Below are 17,307 nucleotides of genomic sequence, written 5' to 3'. Positions count from 1 at the left end.
CCCCCCACCTCCCTCCCCTCCCCTGCAGCCCAGCCCTGACCTCCCTCCCCTCCTCCGCAGGGTTCCACCTGTCCCACAAGGTCACCAGCGTGGTTCCCGAGAGCGCCCTGCTCATCGTGCTGGGCCTGGTGCTGGGCGGCATCGTCTGGGCGGCCGACCACATTGCGTCCTTCACACTGACGCCCACCGTCTTCTTCTTCTACCTGCTGCCCCCCATCGTGCTGGACGCCGGCTACTTCATGCCCAACCGACTCTTCTTTGGCAACCTGGGCACCATCCTGCTGTACGCCGTCGTGGGCACCGTGTGGAATGCGGCCACCACCGGCCTGTCCCTCTATGGCGTCTTCCTCAGCGGGCTCATGGGTGAGTCTGCACCGCCACTGCCCTGGCCAGGGCTCAGGGTGGGGCCCGGGAGGGGCCGGGCTGACTCAGCTCAGAGAGGTCGGGGTGCCGCACCCAGGCCTCCAGGCGGTAAGTGTCGGGTGAGAAATGTGACTGGCAGCCCCATAGGCCCTCGTGGCCAAGGCCAGTCCCCTGCGCGTCCCCAGGCCCCAGCACACCTTCTGCTTGGGGAGGTGTTCCCATCTCAGCAGCTCGGCTGGGGGGCTGTAGGTGGCTGGGGGCCGCCTCTCAATGGGCCAGAGGTCAGGGTCCGTCCACACTCGCTGGCTTCCAGGTCCCAGGGACACGAGGAGGACCACGGTCCATCCAAACTTGCTGGCCACCAGGTCCCAGGGAGATGAGGAGGACCACGGTCCGTCCACACTCGCTGGTCTCCAGGTCCCAGGGAGACAAGGAGGACCACGCTCCGTCCACACTCGCTGGCTTCCAGGTCCCAGGGACACAAGGAGGACCACGGTCCGTCCACACTTGCCGGCTTCCAGGTCCCAGAGAGATGAGGAGGACTGCAGAGTCTGGTGTATCGGGCACTGTTCCTCCTAGCCTGTGTGCCGGAGCCGCTCGGCCACCACTGCACCCATGTGGCTGCAGCCATATCTGGAGCCACAGCGGCCTGTGTGGTTTTGGTCTTGGGTGCTTCATCTCTCAGGCACCGCCTCCCACGCTGGAGCCGGATCAAGCTGGAACCTCCCGATATGCCAGGTGTGGTGCAGCCCTGATGCCCGCCACTGCTGCCGGAGATGCTACAGCTTTGACCAGCTGGGCCCCATGGCTGAGCACGGGCCTCCGGTACCTGCTGCCCTCATCTGGCCTCCCCACCTGTCTAGAGAATTCAGCCTCAAACATGTCCACCAGCTGAACCGGACTCACAAGAATTGGCGATTTTCCGTCTGGTTCAAAGGAGAGCATGGCCCGGCCTCTCCATGGGAATCAAGGGGCTGAAACCTGAGACCACGGAAACTCGTGGAGAAAGAGGAGCTCCCGGGTTGGGGCCGCCCCCACCCAGCACGTGGTCCTCTGGGGCCTTCTCACCCCTCCCTGGAGCCCCTGCCATCCAGCATCACCCACCAGGCGCAGCCCAGGGAAAGCTGCCGAGGGCGCAGACAGGCTCATGGATAGCAGGCTTGGGCCGGTGCTGTGGGTGCCACCCGTCATGTGGGCGATGCCATAGGTGTCAGGACACAGCTTGGACAGGGCAGCCGCCCTAGCCACCGGACCCAAAGGAAAGCCTCAGGGGTTGTAGCAGAGACTCCTGGACCTGTGGCCCCTCGAGGGTCATGCCTACCTTGCCAGATGGCCCAAGAGATCCCAGCCAAGCGCTTCCTCCCAGCTGTGTTGAGTGTGGGATGGAGTAGCCTTTGACCAGTCTGGCCGTCAGGGCCGCTCCTTTGAGAGCCAGGCACACTCCATGGTTCCATGGCTGCTGGCCACGATGGTCCTTGCCTAGCACTGGCCAGAGACACTGCCAGATTTCCCTTGTATGAAGCAGAATGTCCTCGGTGCGACTGGCCGAGCCTGGAGGAGGTCGTCCTTGCTGCACCTGCACCGTGAAGCCTGGAGGACTCCCAACACCAGGACGTCGGCCCTGGCCCACCCCTGCCCCTCGCCGCGCTGGGCTCCACCGTCCTCCAACAACACTGCTTGTGGGAAACACGTGTCCCGGCCATCGCTGTGCCCCCTTGAGGGAGGCCACGCCCAGGTGACATGGATGCTGGAGGCCTGCGCTCAGCCTTGGGGCCCAGGTGGTCAAAGCTGGGTCCTGGAGCAGAGATGCCCATGGCCGGCAGGTCCATCCCATTTCTGGGAGTCCTAGAGAGCTGGGAGGCTGCGACTGATCTCTGCAGACCAGCGGCCAAGCCCTGTGGAGCGTCTCAAGGCCAGATGTGCCCCACGGGAAAGGGTCGACATGGCAGTGCTGGCCCGGGGGCTGTCCAGGCAGCGTGGGGACAGGCCTTACGGGAGCTTCAGGCATCAGAGGCCCTTGCACAGGCAAAGCACATGGTGGAAAGAGGCCTGGAACACACGGTCTGCTGACATGAAGCCTCCTGGCATGGCCAGCACATGGGCAACTGCCCAGACGGGAAGGCTGCTGGCCGGGGAGTTTGAACGCAGCTGACCCCAGGACCCCTGCCTGCTTGGAGCCCCAGGACATCCACCAGGGTGTCAGTGCCTGGGGGTGGCGGTGCCAGGAGGCTGAGTTTAAAGAGGACCTTGAAGGGGATTTGCATCCTGAGGCCTGAGTGTGGAGGCGGAGAAGGCTTGTCCGGTTCCCATTCCAACGCGAAGACTTTGGTTCTTCTGGCATCTGTCACTTCCTCGGGGTGTTGTGACGCTGGCCAGAGGCTGCCGGGGCTTAGGAGCTCACGGCAAACTCAGGGTTTAGTCACCGCAGAGACGACCCCAATCCGTCCCCGCCCAGGCGCTAGCAAAGGAACCCCTGGTCAGGCCGTTCTCTGCTGTCTCCTGGGGCCCGTCTGGCTCCAGGGACAAACCCCCCACAAGCCCGAGCCTCAGGCCAGAGGGGTGGTGGGCTCCACTCCAGCCCAGCAGAGGGGCAGAAGCTGTGTGTGTGTGGGGGGCTCGTTGGGGGCATCCCCTCCCTGGGTGGCCTCTCTCACACCCTCACGTCTCCTGGTCCCTGGACCCTCACGGCCAGGAAGGCAGCAGAGAGGCCCAGTGTCCTCTGAGCCCTGCGGCCGTGAACGAGGGCAGGCTCTCGGGGCCATGTGGCCACACTCAGTTCCCTGAGGGTCCCCTGGAGCCTGGCACCCACGCATGGCCTCCATGAGGCCTGAACCCTGGGTTGAATGGCAAAGACATGTGAAGGATGAGGCTGCATTTCAGTAAAACCTCCCCAGTGAGGGGCACCAGAGCCCACAGGCAGATGCACCAGAGCCCACAGGCAGATGCAGGGAGGGAAGCTGGCTGGGAGCTGGGGATCACGTGGACCCACGTCTTCCAGGTCCCTTGCTCCCACCGCAGCCCTGCTCATCCCCACAGTCTGCCCCCACACCCCCAACAGCCCTCCCACCTGCCCCTCCCTGGCTGTGCCCCATGGTGCTGTGTGTCCCGGCTCCAGGCCTGTCCTAGGTCGGCCCCACTTGCTCCTCCTGGGACGTCACTCCAGGCGATGGGCCCCCATCCCTCCCTGGCATGCAGTCCCCCTGCACCCACCTGCCTCAGACACCTTCACTGCTGGGCTGGGAATCCTGGTGTTGCGGCGGGAGGGGCTTGATTCTCTCTAGGCTGCGCTGTGCCAGCTGGGGCCCCCATCCACCCAAATATGAAGGAGAGGGCAGGGTCGGTCTGTCTGTCTGTCTTGCTCGGATGGGATGGGCCCCCTAGGAAGACACCCGCCTTCCCTGGAGGGTGCTGGGGGCCTGTGGGAGGGATGCAGGAGGCTGACCCAGCTCCCCATGCCACCAGCGCCAGCCAGACAGGCTCAGACCCCCAACCCGTAGCCGAGCCTCTCCCCAGGGCCCTCCTTCTCTGGTGGCGGGTCCTGCAGCTGCCCCACGGCCCGGCTTGTCTTCCAGGCGACCTGAAGATCGGGCTGCTGGACTTCCTCCTGTTTGGCAGCCTCATCGCTGCTGTGGACCCAGTGGCTGTCCTGGCTGTGTTTGAGGAGGTCCACGTCAACGAGGTCCTGTTCATCATCGTCTTCGGGGAGTCACTGCTGAATGACGCGGTCACCGTGGTGAGTGACAGAACCACTGCTCCAGAGCAGCCGAGCTGTGGGAGGCCTGGGCCCCGTCTCACCCCTCATCAGTCAGTCAGCAAAGGGCGTGGAACTCTGTCCCCAAACTCCCCTCCCGGAGGCGTCCCGTCCCTCCACCTCCCTCCTCCCAGCTCAGAACCACGGGCGGCTTTCGCCAGGCTTCTTCGGATCTTTGAGTTCCTAGGCCGGGCCTGCCCACTCCATAGCTTCAGCGTTAATGATGCCGCTGTTGAAACCCCACCCTCCTGGTCCCCACAGCGTCTGTGACTTTGGACCCATAGTTACTGCCACCCATTCCTGAGTTCCTAAAAAATACATGAATGGCTGGGCACAGTGGTTCACGCCTGTAATCCCAGCACTGTGGGAGACCGAGGCAGGTGGATCACCTGAGGTCAGCAGTTCGAGACCAGCCTGGCCAACATGGTGAAACCCCATCTCTACTAAAAATACAGAACTTAGCCAGGGGTGGTGGCAGGCGCCTATAATCCCAGCTACTCAGGAGGCTGAGGCAGGAGAATCGCCTGAAACCAGGAGGCGGAGGTTGTAGTGTGTGGAGATCACGCCACTGCACTCCAGCCTGGGCGACACGGTGAGACTCCATCTCCAATAAAATAAATACATGAATAAGCAAACAACAAAATCCCATAGGAACCGCGTAATCTGCCAGGGCTGCTGTAACAAAGTACCACAGGTCTGGTGCCTTGGACGACATTTATTCTTGCACCGTTCCGGATCATGGTGTCAGTGCGGTGGGCTCCTGTAGGACCCTGGTCCTGGGCTTGAAGACGGTGCCTTCCTGTGTCCTCACGTGGCCGTCCCTGCGCGAATGTGCCCTAATCTCCTCCTCTCACAGCGACATGGGTCTGATTGGATCAGGGTCCACCCCGGTGACCTCACTGTGCCGTACTCCCCTCTGTAACACTCACATGCCCAGGTCCTGGGGAGTTTAACGTGGGAATTTCAGGGCCACAATTTGGCCCACGACAGAGGTGAAGGGAGGAAACAGCTGGTGCTGATGGCAGAGCACAGACGTGTGTGGTCCCTCCAGGAGATGGTGTTCCAGGAGCTTGCCAGGCTCTGTGGGTGGGTGGGGGGATGGATGGTGCCTTCACAGAGGCCCAAAGGCCACATCAGCGCTCAGCAAGGCCAGGAGAAGATTCAGGAACCCTGAGGAACATGGTTGCCACTTCACAGTGGCAATTGTGATGTTTCAAAGCCAATCCCATCAAATGGGGCCACTGCCTCCCAGAAGTGAGTCATGGGGCGACCAGAGGGCACGTGCAGAGCGGCCCTCTTAGGAACCATCAGTGAGGCCAGCCCTGGGCCAGGCCCTGGCGCCACCCCAGCCCCCACACTGCCCCAGCCCCGCACCGCCCCTGCCGTCCTCCCCCAGCCCCAAGGACCCTCCAGGCACAGCCGGAAGGAAGGGTGGGGTCAGTTTCCTCTCCCCTCTAAAAGTGCCTACAGCTTCTCTAAGAAACCCATCAGCTTCTCATGTTCCCTTAGGGTTCTGGAAAGAGTAAAGACCTGTGGGTGTCACACACCAGATTGCAAAGATATCCTCAGGGGAATCTGGGAAGTGAGACTTAATCAGGAATACAGTGAAAGCCCTGTGTGCCCCGCAGCCCTGCAGCTCCTGTCTCTGTAGAAGTAAGAGTCTCCCAAGACGTCATCTTCCCTCCCAGCTGGATTTTCATTAAAAAGCCCAGCTCCGAGAAGGCCCCAAGAGACCCCGGGACCCTCATGGGCACCCCCCGACCCCAGCCTGCATTTGCAAACACAACTTACACGCCTGCCCCAGGGTCCTCTCCCACCTTGACCAGAGCCAGAGACACAGAGCTGGGCGCAGAGCCAGGTTCTCCCCAGGGTCCTCGGCCCAACCCGGACGGCCCCGGCAGGTCCCACCTGCGTCATTGCTTTGCTCGGGACGGAGCCCAGGGTGTGGATAAGGTTTCCCCGCATTTTATCTCGGGGTCTTGCTGGGCTAAGGTTTAAAAACACGCAAAGACAGCAGGGGCTAGAACCAGCACAGCAGTGAAGTCACTCAAACTGAAACCCTGGGAGAGAGACTCAGAATTCAAATGGCAGGTGAGCTTTGCAGCTGCCCCTGTTTTGCAGAGGATAGGAAGAGGCCAGCTTTGCTCCCAAAGCTTCTGGTCCCCTCCAGAACATTCTTTTGCCCCCTGTGTCCTGCTGGCCTCTGGGCTCTGGCCTTCTCCCCTTTGGGGGCCATTGCCCCGTGATGATTTTCCTTCCAACGGCCTCGGGTGCCGTGGGCTCCACACTCAGACCATGTCTAGGGAGGCCCAGGCCCCGGAGAGGGGGTGGCGCTGACCAAGGACCACCCAACGCCCTGCCCGTCTCTGTCCCTGCAGGTCCTGTACAATGTGTTTGAATCTTTCGTGGCGCTGGGAGGTGACAATGTGACTGGCCTGGACTGCGTGAAAGGCATAGGTGTGTAGCTGTGGGTCAGGGGGAGTGCGCGGCTGTGTCTCCTGTGGGGCCGACTATCTTCTCTCCATGCCTGGCCCGCAGCCCATGCAGGAAAAAGCTTTGCACTCAAAGCTGCTGCACGGGGCCCTCTGTCCATGTCACGTCCCCTTCCAGAGTGATTCACACACGATTTGAAACGGTCCTGGGGGTTCCTGAGTGTTTCCCGGAACAGGGATGAGGGCAGCCAGGTCTCCCTGGGGGAGACGGCCGGATGGGGCCTGGGGCCAGGCTCCCGGGGGCACAGGAGGGTCCTCTCTCCTGAGAGGCGCTGAGACCAGGCCCAGCCTCCAGGAGAGTGAGGAATCCACCCCCTTCCCGGGCTCCCGGGGGCACAGGAGGGTCCTCTCTCCTGAGAGGCGCCGAGACCAGGCCCAGCCTCCAGGAGAGTGAGGAATCCACCCCCTTTCCCGGGCTCCCGGCACTTCCGCGGGGTCACCAGGCGGCTCCTGGCAAGGAAGGGCCCGGAAGGCCAACACAGCCACAAAGGGCATCTTCTCCCCAGTGTCCTTCTTCGTGGTGAGCCTGGGGGGCACGCTGGTGGGGGTGATCTTCGCCTTCCTGCTGTCGCTGGTGACGCGCTTCACCAAGCACGTGCGCATCATCGAGCCCGGCTTCGTGTTCATCATCTCTTACCTCTCCTACCTGACGTCCGAGATGCTGTCGCTGTCGGCCATCCTCGCGTGAGTCCCTCCCCCACATGCGAGCTTCTCCACGCCCTCCTGGGCCCGGCGGGGTGAGCCAGCCACGGGGACCCAGGCTTGGAGGGCGGTGCCAGCCATGGGGACCCAGGCGCGGAGGGCGGTGCCAGCTGCGTGGACACGGGGGGTGTGCATGGCAGGAGCCCCAGGCTCCGCATCACCAAGTTCCCCGTGAGCCCCAGCAAGGGGAAGTGGAAGGCCTGCCCTGCCTTCCGTCTGTCGTCTCGCCCGCTCTGTGGGTGCTCCCAAGCTGGCTGGGAGTTCAGTGTGGGGCGAAGAATTTGGTTTATTTAAATTTTAAAATAAGGAGTTGGCGTTTCCACTGAATTGTCCGTGGGCTGACAGCAGTACCCACCCTGAGACAGGTCAGGCGGTGAGGGACTTTGGAACCCTTTGTTGCCATCCCTGCTGGCAGACAGCCCTGGTGCCCATATCTGCATGATGGTGACAGCTGCCTGTGGCCCCGCAGAGCCGTGGGCAGGAACCCTGGCGGCCCAGCCTGGCTCGGGAGGGAGAGGCCCCCCTGTAACCAGACGACTGTGACTCTGTGCCTGCAGGTGCCAGGCCATGGGGGGCTTGGCGCCTCGGGCCATGCAGGGCCCCTCGGGTGCTGGGCCAGGTGGCCATGTCCTGAAGCGCGTCTATCCCTGCAGCATCACCTTCTGTGGCATCTGCTGTCAGAAGTACGTGAAGGCCAACATCTCGGAGCAGTCGGCCACCACCGTGCGCTACACCATGAAGATGCTGGCCAGCGGTGCCGAGACCATCATCTTCATGTTCCTGGGTATCTCGGCCGTGAACCCATTCATCTGGACCTGGAACACGGCCTTCGTGCTCCTGACGCTGGTCTTCATCTCCGTGTACCGGGCCATCGGTGAGGCGGGGCTGGGTTGCGGCCGTGGGACCACCGATGGGCGGGCACCATCTCCGGGAGGGTGCGGGCTTTCCACTGGGCCCAGCGAGATGGAGGCGCAGCCCCACGCGAGGCAGAGGAGGGGACCCAGTGGTGGTGGCCTCGGGGCTGGGGTGGAAGGCTCTGGAACCCCAAGGGAAACCACTTGGTTTCCCACTGACTCACCCTGGATGTGCCTCAAGACAGGGTCAGTGGCTTGGGAGATGGCCCTGCCCCCGCCCAGCCCCATCCCCTGGCACCTGTGTGTGTGATGCACAGAGCGTGTGGGGGAGACGCCAGGCAGCGTATGGCTCCGGGTAGATGGTGACGAGGGACGTGGCATGGGGACGCCGTATCTAGGGTTGCTGCTGTTCTTCGTCAGCACACGCTTGGCCACCAAGACGCTGTCCCAGACGGGCTGGGGTCCCACAGCTGGGAGGGCGGCCGGGGAGCTGAGTGCCACCCCATCCACAGGTGTGATCCCCGCCCACAAGCGTGGTCCCATCCACAGGTGTGATCCCCCCACAGGTGTGGTCCTGCAGACCTGGCTCCTCAATCGCTACCGTATGGTGCAGCTGGAACCCATTGACCAGGTGGTCCTGTCCTATGGGGGTCTGCGCGGGGCCGTGGCCTTTGCCCTGGTGGTACTTCTGGATGGAGAGAAGGTCAAGGAGAAGAATCTGTTCGTCAGCACTACCATCATCGTCGTGTTCTTCACCGTCATCTTTCAGGTGAGGCCCGGCCCAGCCAGCCCTGGGGTCTCGGCCCCGCCCGCAAGGGGCGCCTGGGCCCATCCTGTACTTCACGACGAGTATTTCCAGGCTCCAGACCCTAATTGGGTTTTATAATTTTAGTAACTGGGAGCCGTTTTGTAGGTTTTCACGTGGCCCCACTGGGGAGGAAGCATAATTGTCCTAAAAACGTTCTTCCCGAGCCTTTGCTGGTGGATGAGGCCCCGGGTGCTGCTTCCTCCTCTGCAAAGCAGGGGCGCAGGTTGCTGGGCGCCCGGAGAGCAGGGAGGGCATCTGCAAGCCCCGAGGCAGGCAGCTCTGTGTGGTGCCCAGTGGGGCCAGCAGGATATGGGGGCTGCCTGGCACCAGGGTCACGAGACCCCCTCCTCCAGGGCCTGACCATCAAGCCACTGGTGCAGTGGCTGAAGGTGAAGAGGAGCGAGCACCGGGAACCCCGGCTCAATGAGAAGCTGCACGGCCGTGTACGTCCGGGGCTGGGGGATGGTGAGGGGCACCGCATGTTCCTCAGGGCTGGGCCTGGAGGGGAGGGGAGGCTGCGTCTGGGGCTGGGGGGTCGTGAGGGGGGCTGGTGGGTTCCTCGGGGCTGGGCCGGGAAGGGAGGGGGGCACGTCATGTTCCCCGGTTGGCCGCCCCGAGATGCTCACATCTTTCTTCTCTTGAAAGGCTTTCGACCACATCCTCTCGGCCATCGAGGACATATCCGGACAGATCGGGCATAATTATCTTAGAGACAAGTAAGTGACTGGGACTGCCCTGGCTGTGCCACACAGCCCGGCTTCTAGAAACATCCTCCACTTGGAAGACCTGGAAGCCACATGCGTAACTGTTTGAGTCCAGGGTTGGTCAGGGCTCTGATGCCCCATGAGGCCAGGTGCCAGGTGTGCCCCCAGACACACAGGTGCTGCCGAAAGGAGTTGGCGGCAGCAGTTGGGGCCACCGAGTGAGGGGATGGAAGCTGAATTCCCTGTGCTCCTTCCAGGGAATAGAGACGCCCTCTCATGTGGCCCAATTAATTCCAGATAGTTAAGTTATGTAGGAATTGAAAGTCAGGAAAATAGATTATTTCCTCCATGTCATAAATTGGGTTAGTATCAGTCAACATTTAAAATGATTTTGTCTGGCGGGGCTCAAGCCTGTAATCCCAGCACTTTGGGAGACTGGGGCAGGCAGATCACTTGAGATCAGGAGTTAGAGAAAAACTTGGCCAACATGGTGAAACCCCGTCTCTACTAAAACTACAAACGTTAGTCATGGGTGGTGGCGGGCGCCTGTAGTCCCAGCTACTCAGGAGGCTGAGGCACAAGAATCACTTGAACCCGGGAGGTAGAGGCTGCGGTGAGCTGAGATTGCGCCATTGCACTCCAGCCTGGGCGACAGAGCGAGACTCCGTCTCAAAAAAAAAAAAAAAAATACATTTGACACTTACAATAAACCCAGTAAGTAGCACATACAATTTGCCCTGGGTTCCTATTTTCTGAGCGGTCTGTGTTTGGTGGGGGTGGAGGCACTGGGAGGTGTGGCCACGTGGCTTCACAAAGCTCAGCTGCAGTTCTCCGTGGCCACAGTGACTCTGCTCCAGGTACCCAGTACCCGACTCCTTGGCCTCCCAGGGGCCATCCCAGAGGTCTCAGAAGGCAGGCCTCAGTTAGCTTTGACTTCTTGGTGTGGCTGAAACTCAACCTGCACAGGAGAGCTGCTATTGCTGCCGCGGGGCCTGCCCAGGTGTGAGTACACAAGCTCACCGGGGCCCACCCTCTGCCCCGGGAGGCAGCTCTGGCGGCCACGCCCATGTTCAAGAGTGACAGGCATCATCTCCTTGTGCCCCAAAGTTTCCTCTAAGTCCAGTCAGGCCACCATCCCTTCTGATCCGGATAAACCGCAAATACTCTAATTCTGTTAGGCTAAAAAACTTCACTCCGGTCAGCTTGGCTCTCGCAAGTCTAAGGGCTCAGGGCGTCTGTCCGCCCCTGCCTTTCCTCCTGTGCAGCTGAAAAGTGCCCCCCCCCCCCCCCCCCATGGCCGGAGCCCCCTTGCCTGACCAGGCCTGATGCCCACCCGCTCCTGAGCCACCCTCTGGAGGAGGCGGCCGCTGGAAAGCAGAATGCAGTTTCACGTGCATCTAACGGCCTCCATCCAACAGGACAGGCGGGAGAATGGTGGATGGCCTGGGCGTGTGCCAGGGGCTGCTTCCCTCATTTTAAATGCGCCTGCAGGGTGGTTACAGCAAATAAAATTCAGGAGAGAAGTGGCTGGCTACAGTCTGGGCTCCAGGGCGCCTGTCGCCTGAGGCTCACACCTGAGGTCTGTCCCTACAGGTGGTCCCACTTCGACAGAAAGTTCCTCAGCAGGGTCCTCATGAGACGGTCAGCCCAGAAGTCTCGAGACCGGATCCTCAATGTCTTCCACGAGCTGAACCTGAAGGACGCCATCAGCTACGTGGCTGAGGTAGCCGAGCCGCTTGCTCCCTCTGTTGGGTCAGGGGTGCAACGGGCTTGGGCACTGGCTGTGGGCGCCATGGGGGCAGTGAGGAGAGGCCCCTGCACCCGCGTCCCAAGGCAGGCCCACCCCAGAAGTTCACAGGAGGCTGAGGGGCCTTTGATGCCCTGGGAATCCCAGCTAGCTGTCACGTGGGGTAAACTGAGTCACAGAGTCCTGGTGACTGCGGTGCTGGTGGGGGTGAGCGCTGAGGTTAGGTCCTAGGACCCTGAGCTCCCTTGCTTTCCCTGGAGATGGGAGTGGACAGTAAGCAGGCAGGCTGTTATGGGACCTGGTCCTAACACAGTTGGGCCTGGCCCAGCACACACAGGTGCCCACAGACCCACATGCACAGGCGGAGGGGCAGCAGCAGGGCTGTCTGAGGCTGCCCCAGCATCTCCCAGTCCACTGTGAATAAGCCTCAGCGTCCACAGAGCCCATCTGCTCCAGAGACCAGAGGCCAGGCGCCCCACCCAGACCTGGGGCCACTGCCGCCCCTGGCTCCCGCACCTGCCTACTATGGCAGGTGGGCCTCAGCCTCCCTAGCCTGCCCTGACCTCCCCAGGGGTGCTCTGGCTGCAGGAATTGCACAACACAGGGCCTGGGGCACAGCTGCAGGGATTCTGCTCCCTCTGGGCCCTACGGCTCCTCCCTAAAGACAGAGTCTTCCCTAGTGAGCTTTGGTGCCCTTGTCCAGCAGCCGGTCAGGGTCGGTGCTCTTGCGAGAGGGAAAGGCCTGTCCTGCCAAACCCTGCAGACCCTCACACAGAGGGTCAGCGGGGGCCGGGAAACTCCATTCATTCAGATAGAATGATTCTGCCTCTACTGACATGCATTCACTCCAGATGTGCCACCCATGACTGGGGCCACGCCGAGTGGCAAGGCGCCTCCTGGCAGAGGGCATGGGGGCCTGGGGCTGTCAGGAGGGCTAGCCAGTGCAGATCAGGAAGGAGGGCCCCTGGACCAGGCTCCACACAGATCCCCAAACCACAGGCCCGGCAAGTGAGACAAAGTTCAGATACCCTGGCCTAGGAGGCCTGGAGCCTGGCTGGAGAGTGGGAAGGGGCAGTGGGGGCTCTAGCTTCTGGTGGGCTTCCCTCGCCCCCACACGGGTGACAAGGTCAGTAGGCGGGCCTTGGACCTCTCCCCCAACCCCACCAGCCACCATCCTTGACCCATGACCACGACCCTGGGCTCAGCTGCATGTGGGGAGCCTGTGGGTGCCTCCTGGTCACTCAGTAGCCGGGGTTTCCACACCTGGGGTGGCGTCTGCCTGCCCGATGTCCCTCCGGGCTCTCACACAGGGCAGCTGCTCTCTCCCTGCGCCCCCCACTCCACAGTGTGGGGCTCGGCAGGGGCAGGGGAAGTGGTGTGGGGAACAGCCCCTCCAAAGACCCCATGTGCCCGGGTGCTCCAGCCCTCGCCTGTGCCTGCTCAGAGTGGCGGCTGGCACCGTGGCTCCCCCGACCCTCACGTCTGTCTTCACGGGGTGGCAGGAGAGGGAGAGAGGGACAAAGGTCATACAGAAGACGCTGGATTTAGAAGCAAAAGAGCAGGCAGAGGGCCCTTAGAACAATGACCCTCAAAGCCCCCCAGAGTGGGCAGTGAAGTGGGGACCACATGTTCAGTGGGAGCAGCTGCCCCCGCCCGACCCCGGGGGCTCTCCTGGGAGCGTCCTGCACGCTGCAAGGCGGCGCGGGTGCCCACCTGGCGAGGTCTGAGCGCAGTGAGCTGATGTTCCCTCCACACCTGTGCCCCCGCTGGCCCTGGGGACCCTGACTCCAGCCACAAGCCCACCCTGCCCTGCACTCCTCCACAGCCTCATGCTCTCCAGGCCCTGCCATCAGGCGGGTGGGGTCTGAGGACACACAGGCGGCCCCACTGCCGTCCTCTGGCACTCAGCTGTGTGGCTTCTGTGCCCCATCGGGCTCTGCTCCGTTCCCTTGACCTGATTCATTTCTGGACATGAGGCCAATGGGGTTTTAGGGCCTCTGGCAGGGACAGGGGCCACTTCTGATTCCGCATATCGACAGTTTCCCCAGACACCCCCCAAGTCCCAGGCAGCTTTACCCCTGCACACTCAGACCACTGTGTCCTCCCACAAGCATTACCTCTGCCCAGTTCAGGCAGCAGTCTGGCTGTGGCTTCAGACAGATGGACAGAGGCTCAAAATCTGATCTCCTGGTTTTGGCATCTCCTCCCCTCTGCAGCTGTGAGGGGAGAACCCGGGGCTCATGTCTCAAGGCCTTCCCTGGGCACTTCCCTGCTTCCCCCCAGGGCACACAACAGCAGCTGCCGCAGGTCTGGGACCTAGGGCTTGGCTGCTCAGGCCACTGACCGGACTGCTTCCTGACCATAGGGAGAGCGCCGCGGGTCCCTGGCCTTCATCCGCTCCCCCAGCACCGACAACATGGTCAACGTGGACTTCACGCCACGATCGTCCACCGTGGAGGCCTCTGTCTCGTACCTCCTGTACGTGGCCATGGTCATGCAGCTTCCCTGGGGAAGAACCCAGCTGAGAGTCGCAGACGGGGCTGGGGTGGCTCCTGGCCTGGGGGTGGCATGGGGGAGTGGAGGGGTACAGAAAGAGGGGCTGGGTGTCCCCTCCAGCAAGCTCTCCCCCGTGTTATGCGGTGGCCAGACTCCCTTAGTGCTGGATGCAAGGTGAAAGGGAGGGGCAGCAGCAGATTGGGGGCTGGGCCTGACTGTCTGCCCCCGGCCAGGAGCAGCCTGTCCTGGTCCCCATGCCACCCCTACTGCCCCTCCAGCCATGGGCTCCACAGCTCACGGCCAGTTCTCACGTGAGGTCCACTCTGCCAGGTGTGCAGATGCCAGTGTCCCCAAGTCTCACAGCCAGGGCTCTGGAGGGGGACCAGTGAGGAGGGGGATCCACCTCAGAAAGGAGGCTGGGAAGGCCTCGTGGGGAGTCAGCCTAGGCCCCGAGGGGAGAAGGAGCTGGCCAGGTGGCCCCATGCCCCAGCCGGATACCCGCCTTGGGAAGGTGAGGGGTGCGCAGGAGACCCACCCTGAGGGAGCCTGTGTGGCTCAGCGCTGGTCCCCATGCAGGAGAGAGAATGTCAGCGCCGTCTGCCTGGACATGCAGTCTCTGGAGCAGCGGCGGCGGAGCATCCGGGACGCGGAGGACATGGTCACGCACCACACGCTGCAGCAGTACCTGTACAAGCCGCGGCAGGAGGTGGGCCCCGCGGGCTGGGGGCCGGACGCGCCTGCAGGGACCCCTGTAGGGTGGCCTCCTCGTCCCCTCCCAGGACCATGGGGATCCGTGCTCAGCCCCTGCGGCAGGAGGGCGGGAGTGTCCGGTGCTGGGCACAGCTGTGACCTCCGTGCCCAACCCTGCAGTACAAGCATCTGTACAGCCGGCACGAGCTCACGCCCACGGAGGACGAGAAGCAGGACCGGGAAATCTTCCACAGGACCATGCGGAAGCGCCTGGAGTCCTTCAAGACGACCAAGCTGGGGCTCAACCAGAACAAGAAGGCGGCCAAGATGTACAAGCGGGAGCGTGCCCAGAAGCGGGTGAGGCCGGGTCACCAGGAGGCTTGGCGGGGCTGGGGCCTGGAGCAGGGGCAGTCCGGGCCGGGTGTGGCTGTGTCGGGGTCTGTGAGCAGCTTCACGTTTGCCCCACAGAGAAACAGCAGCATCCCCAATGGGAAGCTGCCCACGGAGAACCCCGTGCAGAATTTCACCATCAAAGAGAAAGGTGCGCTGGGGGCCCTGCGGGAAATGCTGGGAGCCACCACCTCCCAGCCCCAGCCCTCCCCTCTCTGGGCCCTCCCCTCAGGACTCTCCAGCCACCCAGGCAGGGGAGGCACGGTCTGGGCCCCAGCTGCAGACCCACCCAGGATGGGATTCCAGGGGTGCTGCCCTCCAAGTGGGGTCCCTCCTCGCCCTCCCCCAGCCCTGCGGTTTAGCCCTTCTCTCTGTGGGTCCCGACCCCCTGCACCTCTGGGCACAAAGCTGATGGACATGGCTGACTGGCTGTGAGGACAGCCCCCTAGTGACCCCAGTCCTCATCCCAGCCTGTCTCCTCCAGACTTGGAACTTTCAGACACCGAGGAGCACCCCAACTATGATGAGGAGATGAGCGGGGGAATCGAGTTCCTGGCCAGTGTCACCAAGGACACAGCATCCGACTCCCCTGCAGGTGGGGACAGGGCACAGGCGTCATGGACCAGGGAGGGACAGGTCCTGCTGCCCCAGGAGGGAGCTCAGTCATTGGACCAGGGGCACTGGGACGGGGGGGGGGGGTCTCCTGTGGGTTCTCAAGGGCCCTGCCTGGCACCTCGAGTGCCTCCTCAACCAACTCGGAGGCTGCTGTCCCAGGAGACGTGGGCCGGGCAGGGAGCAGGCGGGGTGTCTTGAGAGAAGGGAGACCTCACCTGTGCTGCCTGTGGTGTGTGGGGTCATGGATGTGGGGCAAGGGCCTGCAACCTGAAAGGCACGTGACCCTAACCTTCCCGGTGATCCTATTCCAGGTCACCCTAACCTTCCAGGGCACCCAGCAGGTGACGGCCCCCGCGAGGCCTCCCCTGCCGCCGCAGGGCTCCCAGGAGGCTGACCGGCCGCTGCCCTCTCTCCTAGGAATTGACAACCCTGTGTTTTCTCCGGATGAGGCCCTGGACCGCGGCCTCCTGGCCAGGCTGCCGCCCTGGCTATCTCCCGGGGAGACGGTGGTCCCCTCGCAGAGGGCCCGCACACAGATTCCCCACTCTCCCAGCACCTTCCGCCGCCTGACGCCCTTCCGCCTCAGCAGCAAGTCGGTGGACTCCTTCCTGCAGGCAGACGGCCCCGAGGAGCGGCCCCCCGCCGCCCTCCCCGAGTCCACACACATGTAATGCTCCCGGGCCTCCCGCCACCTAACCCCTCTCTCCGCAGCTCCTCTCCCTCCAGGTCTCCGTCTCGCGCTCTCTCTCTCCTCCTCCCTGGACCTGAACCTGGCTCGCTCGCTCTCTCTCTCCAGCAGCCCCTTTTCCTCCTCTAGCGCCCTGCTGGCCGCACCTCCCTCAGGAGCCCGGACAGACTCTCGCGTCTCTGCTGCTCCCACGGAGCTGAGGGCCCCAGGGCCGCCTGTGATTTCCTTTAGGTGGCTCCGAAAGCTAGTCCGCGAGTCCAACTCCCGCGCTCCCAGGGAGCTGAGAGCAGGGCTACGGGGAGCCAGACGCCCTGGGTCCCCTATCCTTCCACAGGGATACAGGGAGGGCCGGCCCCGCAGACCTGGGCTCTGCCTCCAGCTCAGGGCGCGCCACAGGGTCTGGGCTTTGTGAGCTCCCTCTGGGGGCCTGGGAGGCACCCAGGGAACGCCAGGGCGGTTTGAGATGGAGCAAGCAGGTTTCCCCCTTGGGGACCTTGACCTCCCGCGCTGCAGGGACTGGGGCGGGACCTTCCTGCACGGAGAAGGCCGCTGTCCCGGGACCCCCGGCGGTGGGACGTGGCTGGGCCAGGGTGGGGCTTCGCTGTTGCTGCTTCCACCTCTGCCCTGCGAACCGGGTCCTGGGAGGAGGCCCCGGCGGACGCCGAGCCCGGGGATGCGCGGCGGGAGGGGAGGCGAGAGCCGCCGGGCTCGGGGAGAGCTAAACCGCCCGGAGACGCCCCTCCCGCCCCAGCGCCCGGGCTCCGCGCGTCGCTCACGCCCTGCTCTCCCCCAGGTGACACCGGCTCCGACACGCCGCTGACTGGACGGTCGTCCCCGCGCCACGGGCCGCCAGCCGCGGCCGCCGCCGCCCCGGAGAAGCCCCTGATCCCCGCGCGGTTACAGCGGCCGCGCGCCCCGAGCCCCGTCCCGCCCGCGCCCGCGCAGAACCCCGAGAGCGCCGCGGCCGCGGCCGCGCCCGCAGAGCCGCCCGAGCGCGAGCCGGGGGC

At 63.5% G+C, this 17,307-nt stretch overlaps 1 protein-coding gene across 4 annotated transcripts in view; it reads left to right on the top strand.

The window, feature by feature from the left end:
- Nucleotides 1-17,166, top strand: part of SLC9A3 (solute carrier family 9 member A3) — a 46,670-nt gene extending 29,504 nt beyond the window's left edge. Inside the window, exons 2-17 of one of the 4 annotated variants that reach the window (XM_023194578.1) lie at nucleotides 61-363; nucleotides 3,936-4,096; nucleotides 6,493-6,571; nucleotides 7,113-7,290; nucleotides 7,962-8,182; nucleotides 8,729-8,931; nucleotides 9,324-9,413; nucleotides 9,616-9,686; nucleotides 11,268-11,397; nucleotides 13,787-13,899; nucleotides 14,494-14,623; nucleotides 14,788-14,964; nucleotides 15,076-15,148; nucleotides 15,482-15,592; nucleotides 16,030-16,279; nucleotides 17,094-17,166. In XM_023194578.1, coding sequence (XP_023050346.1) covers nucleotides 61-363; nucleotides 3,936-4,096; nucleotides 6,493-6,571; nucleotides 7,113-7,290; nucleotides 7,962-8,182; nucleotides 8,729-8,931; nucleotides 9,324-9,413; nucleotides 9,616-9,686; nucleotides 11,268-11,397; nucleotides 13,787-13,899; nucleotides 14,494-14,623; nucleotides 14,788-14,964; nucleotides 15,076-15,148; nucleotides 15,482-15,592; nucleotides 16,030-16,279; nucleotides 17,094-17,097 — 2,294 coding nt within the window. In that variant the 3' untranslated portion in view covers nucleotides 17,098-17,166. Of the gene's footprint in view, nucleotides 1-60; nucleotides 364-3,935; nucleotides 4,097-6,492; nucleotides 6,572-7,112; nucleotides 7,291-7,961; nucleotides 8,183-8,728; nucleotides 8,932-9,323; nucleotides 9,414-9,615; nucleotides 9,687-11,267; nucleotides 11,398-13,786; nucleotides 13,900-14,493; nucleotides 14,624-14,787; nucleotides 14,965-15,075; nucleotides 15,149-15,481; nucleotides 15,593-16,029; nucleotides 16,284-17,093 lie in introns of those variants that run through there. The other 3 variants (XM_023194581.1, XM_023194580.1, XM_023194579.1) reach the window with 3 other exon arrangements.
- Nucleotides 17,167-17,307: the final 141 nt, after the last annotated feature.

The sequence above is a fragment of the Piliocolobus tephrosceles genome, chromosome 4, assembly GCF_002776525.5.
Source record: "Piliocolobus tephrosceles isolate RC106 chromosome 4, ASM277652v3, whole genome shotgun sequence".
Taxonomy (NCBI): domain Eukaryota; kingdom Metazoa; phylum Chordata; class Mammalia; order Primates; family Cercopithecidae; genus Piliocolobus; species Piliocolobus tephrosceles.
This window is presented reverse-complemented; position numbering and strand designations above follow the sequence as displayed.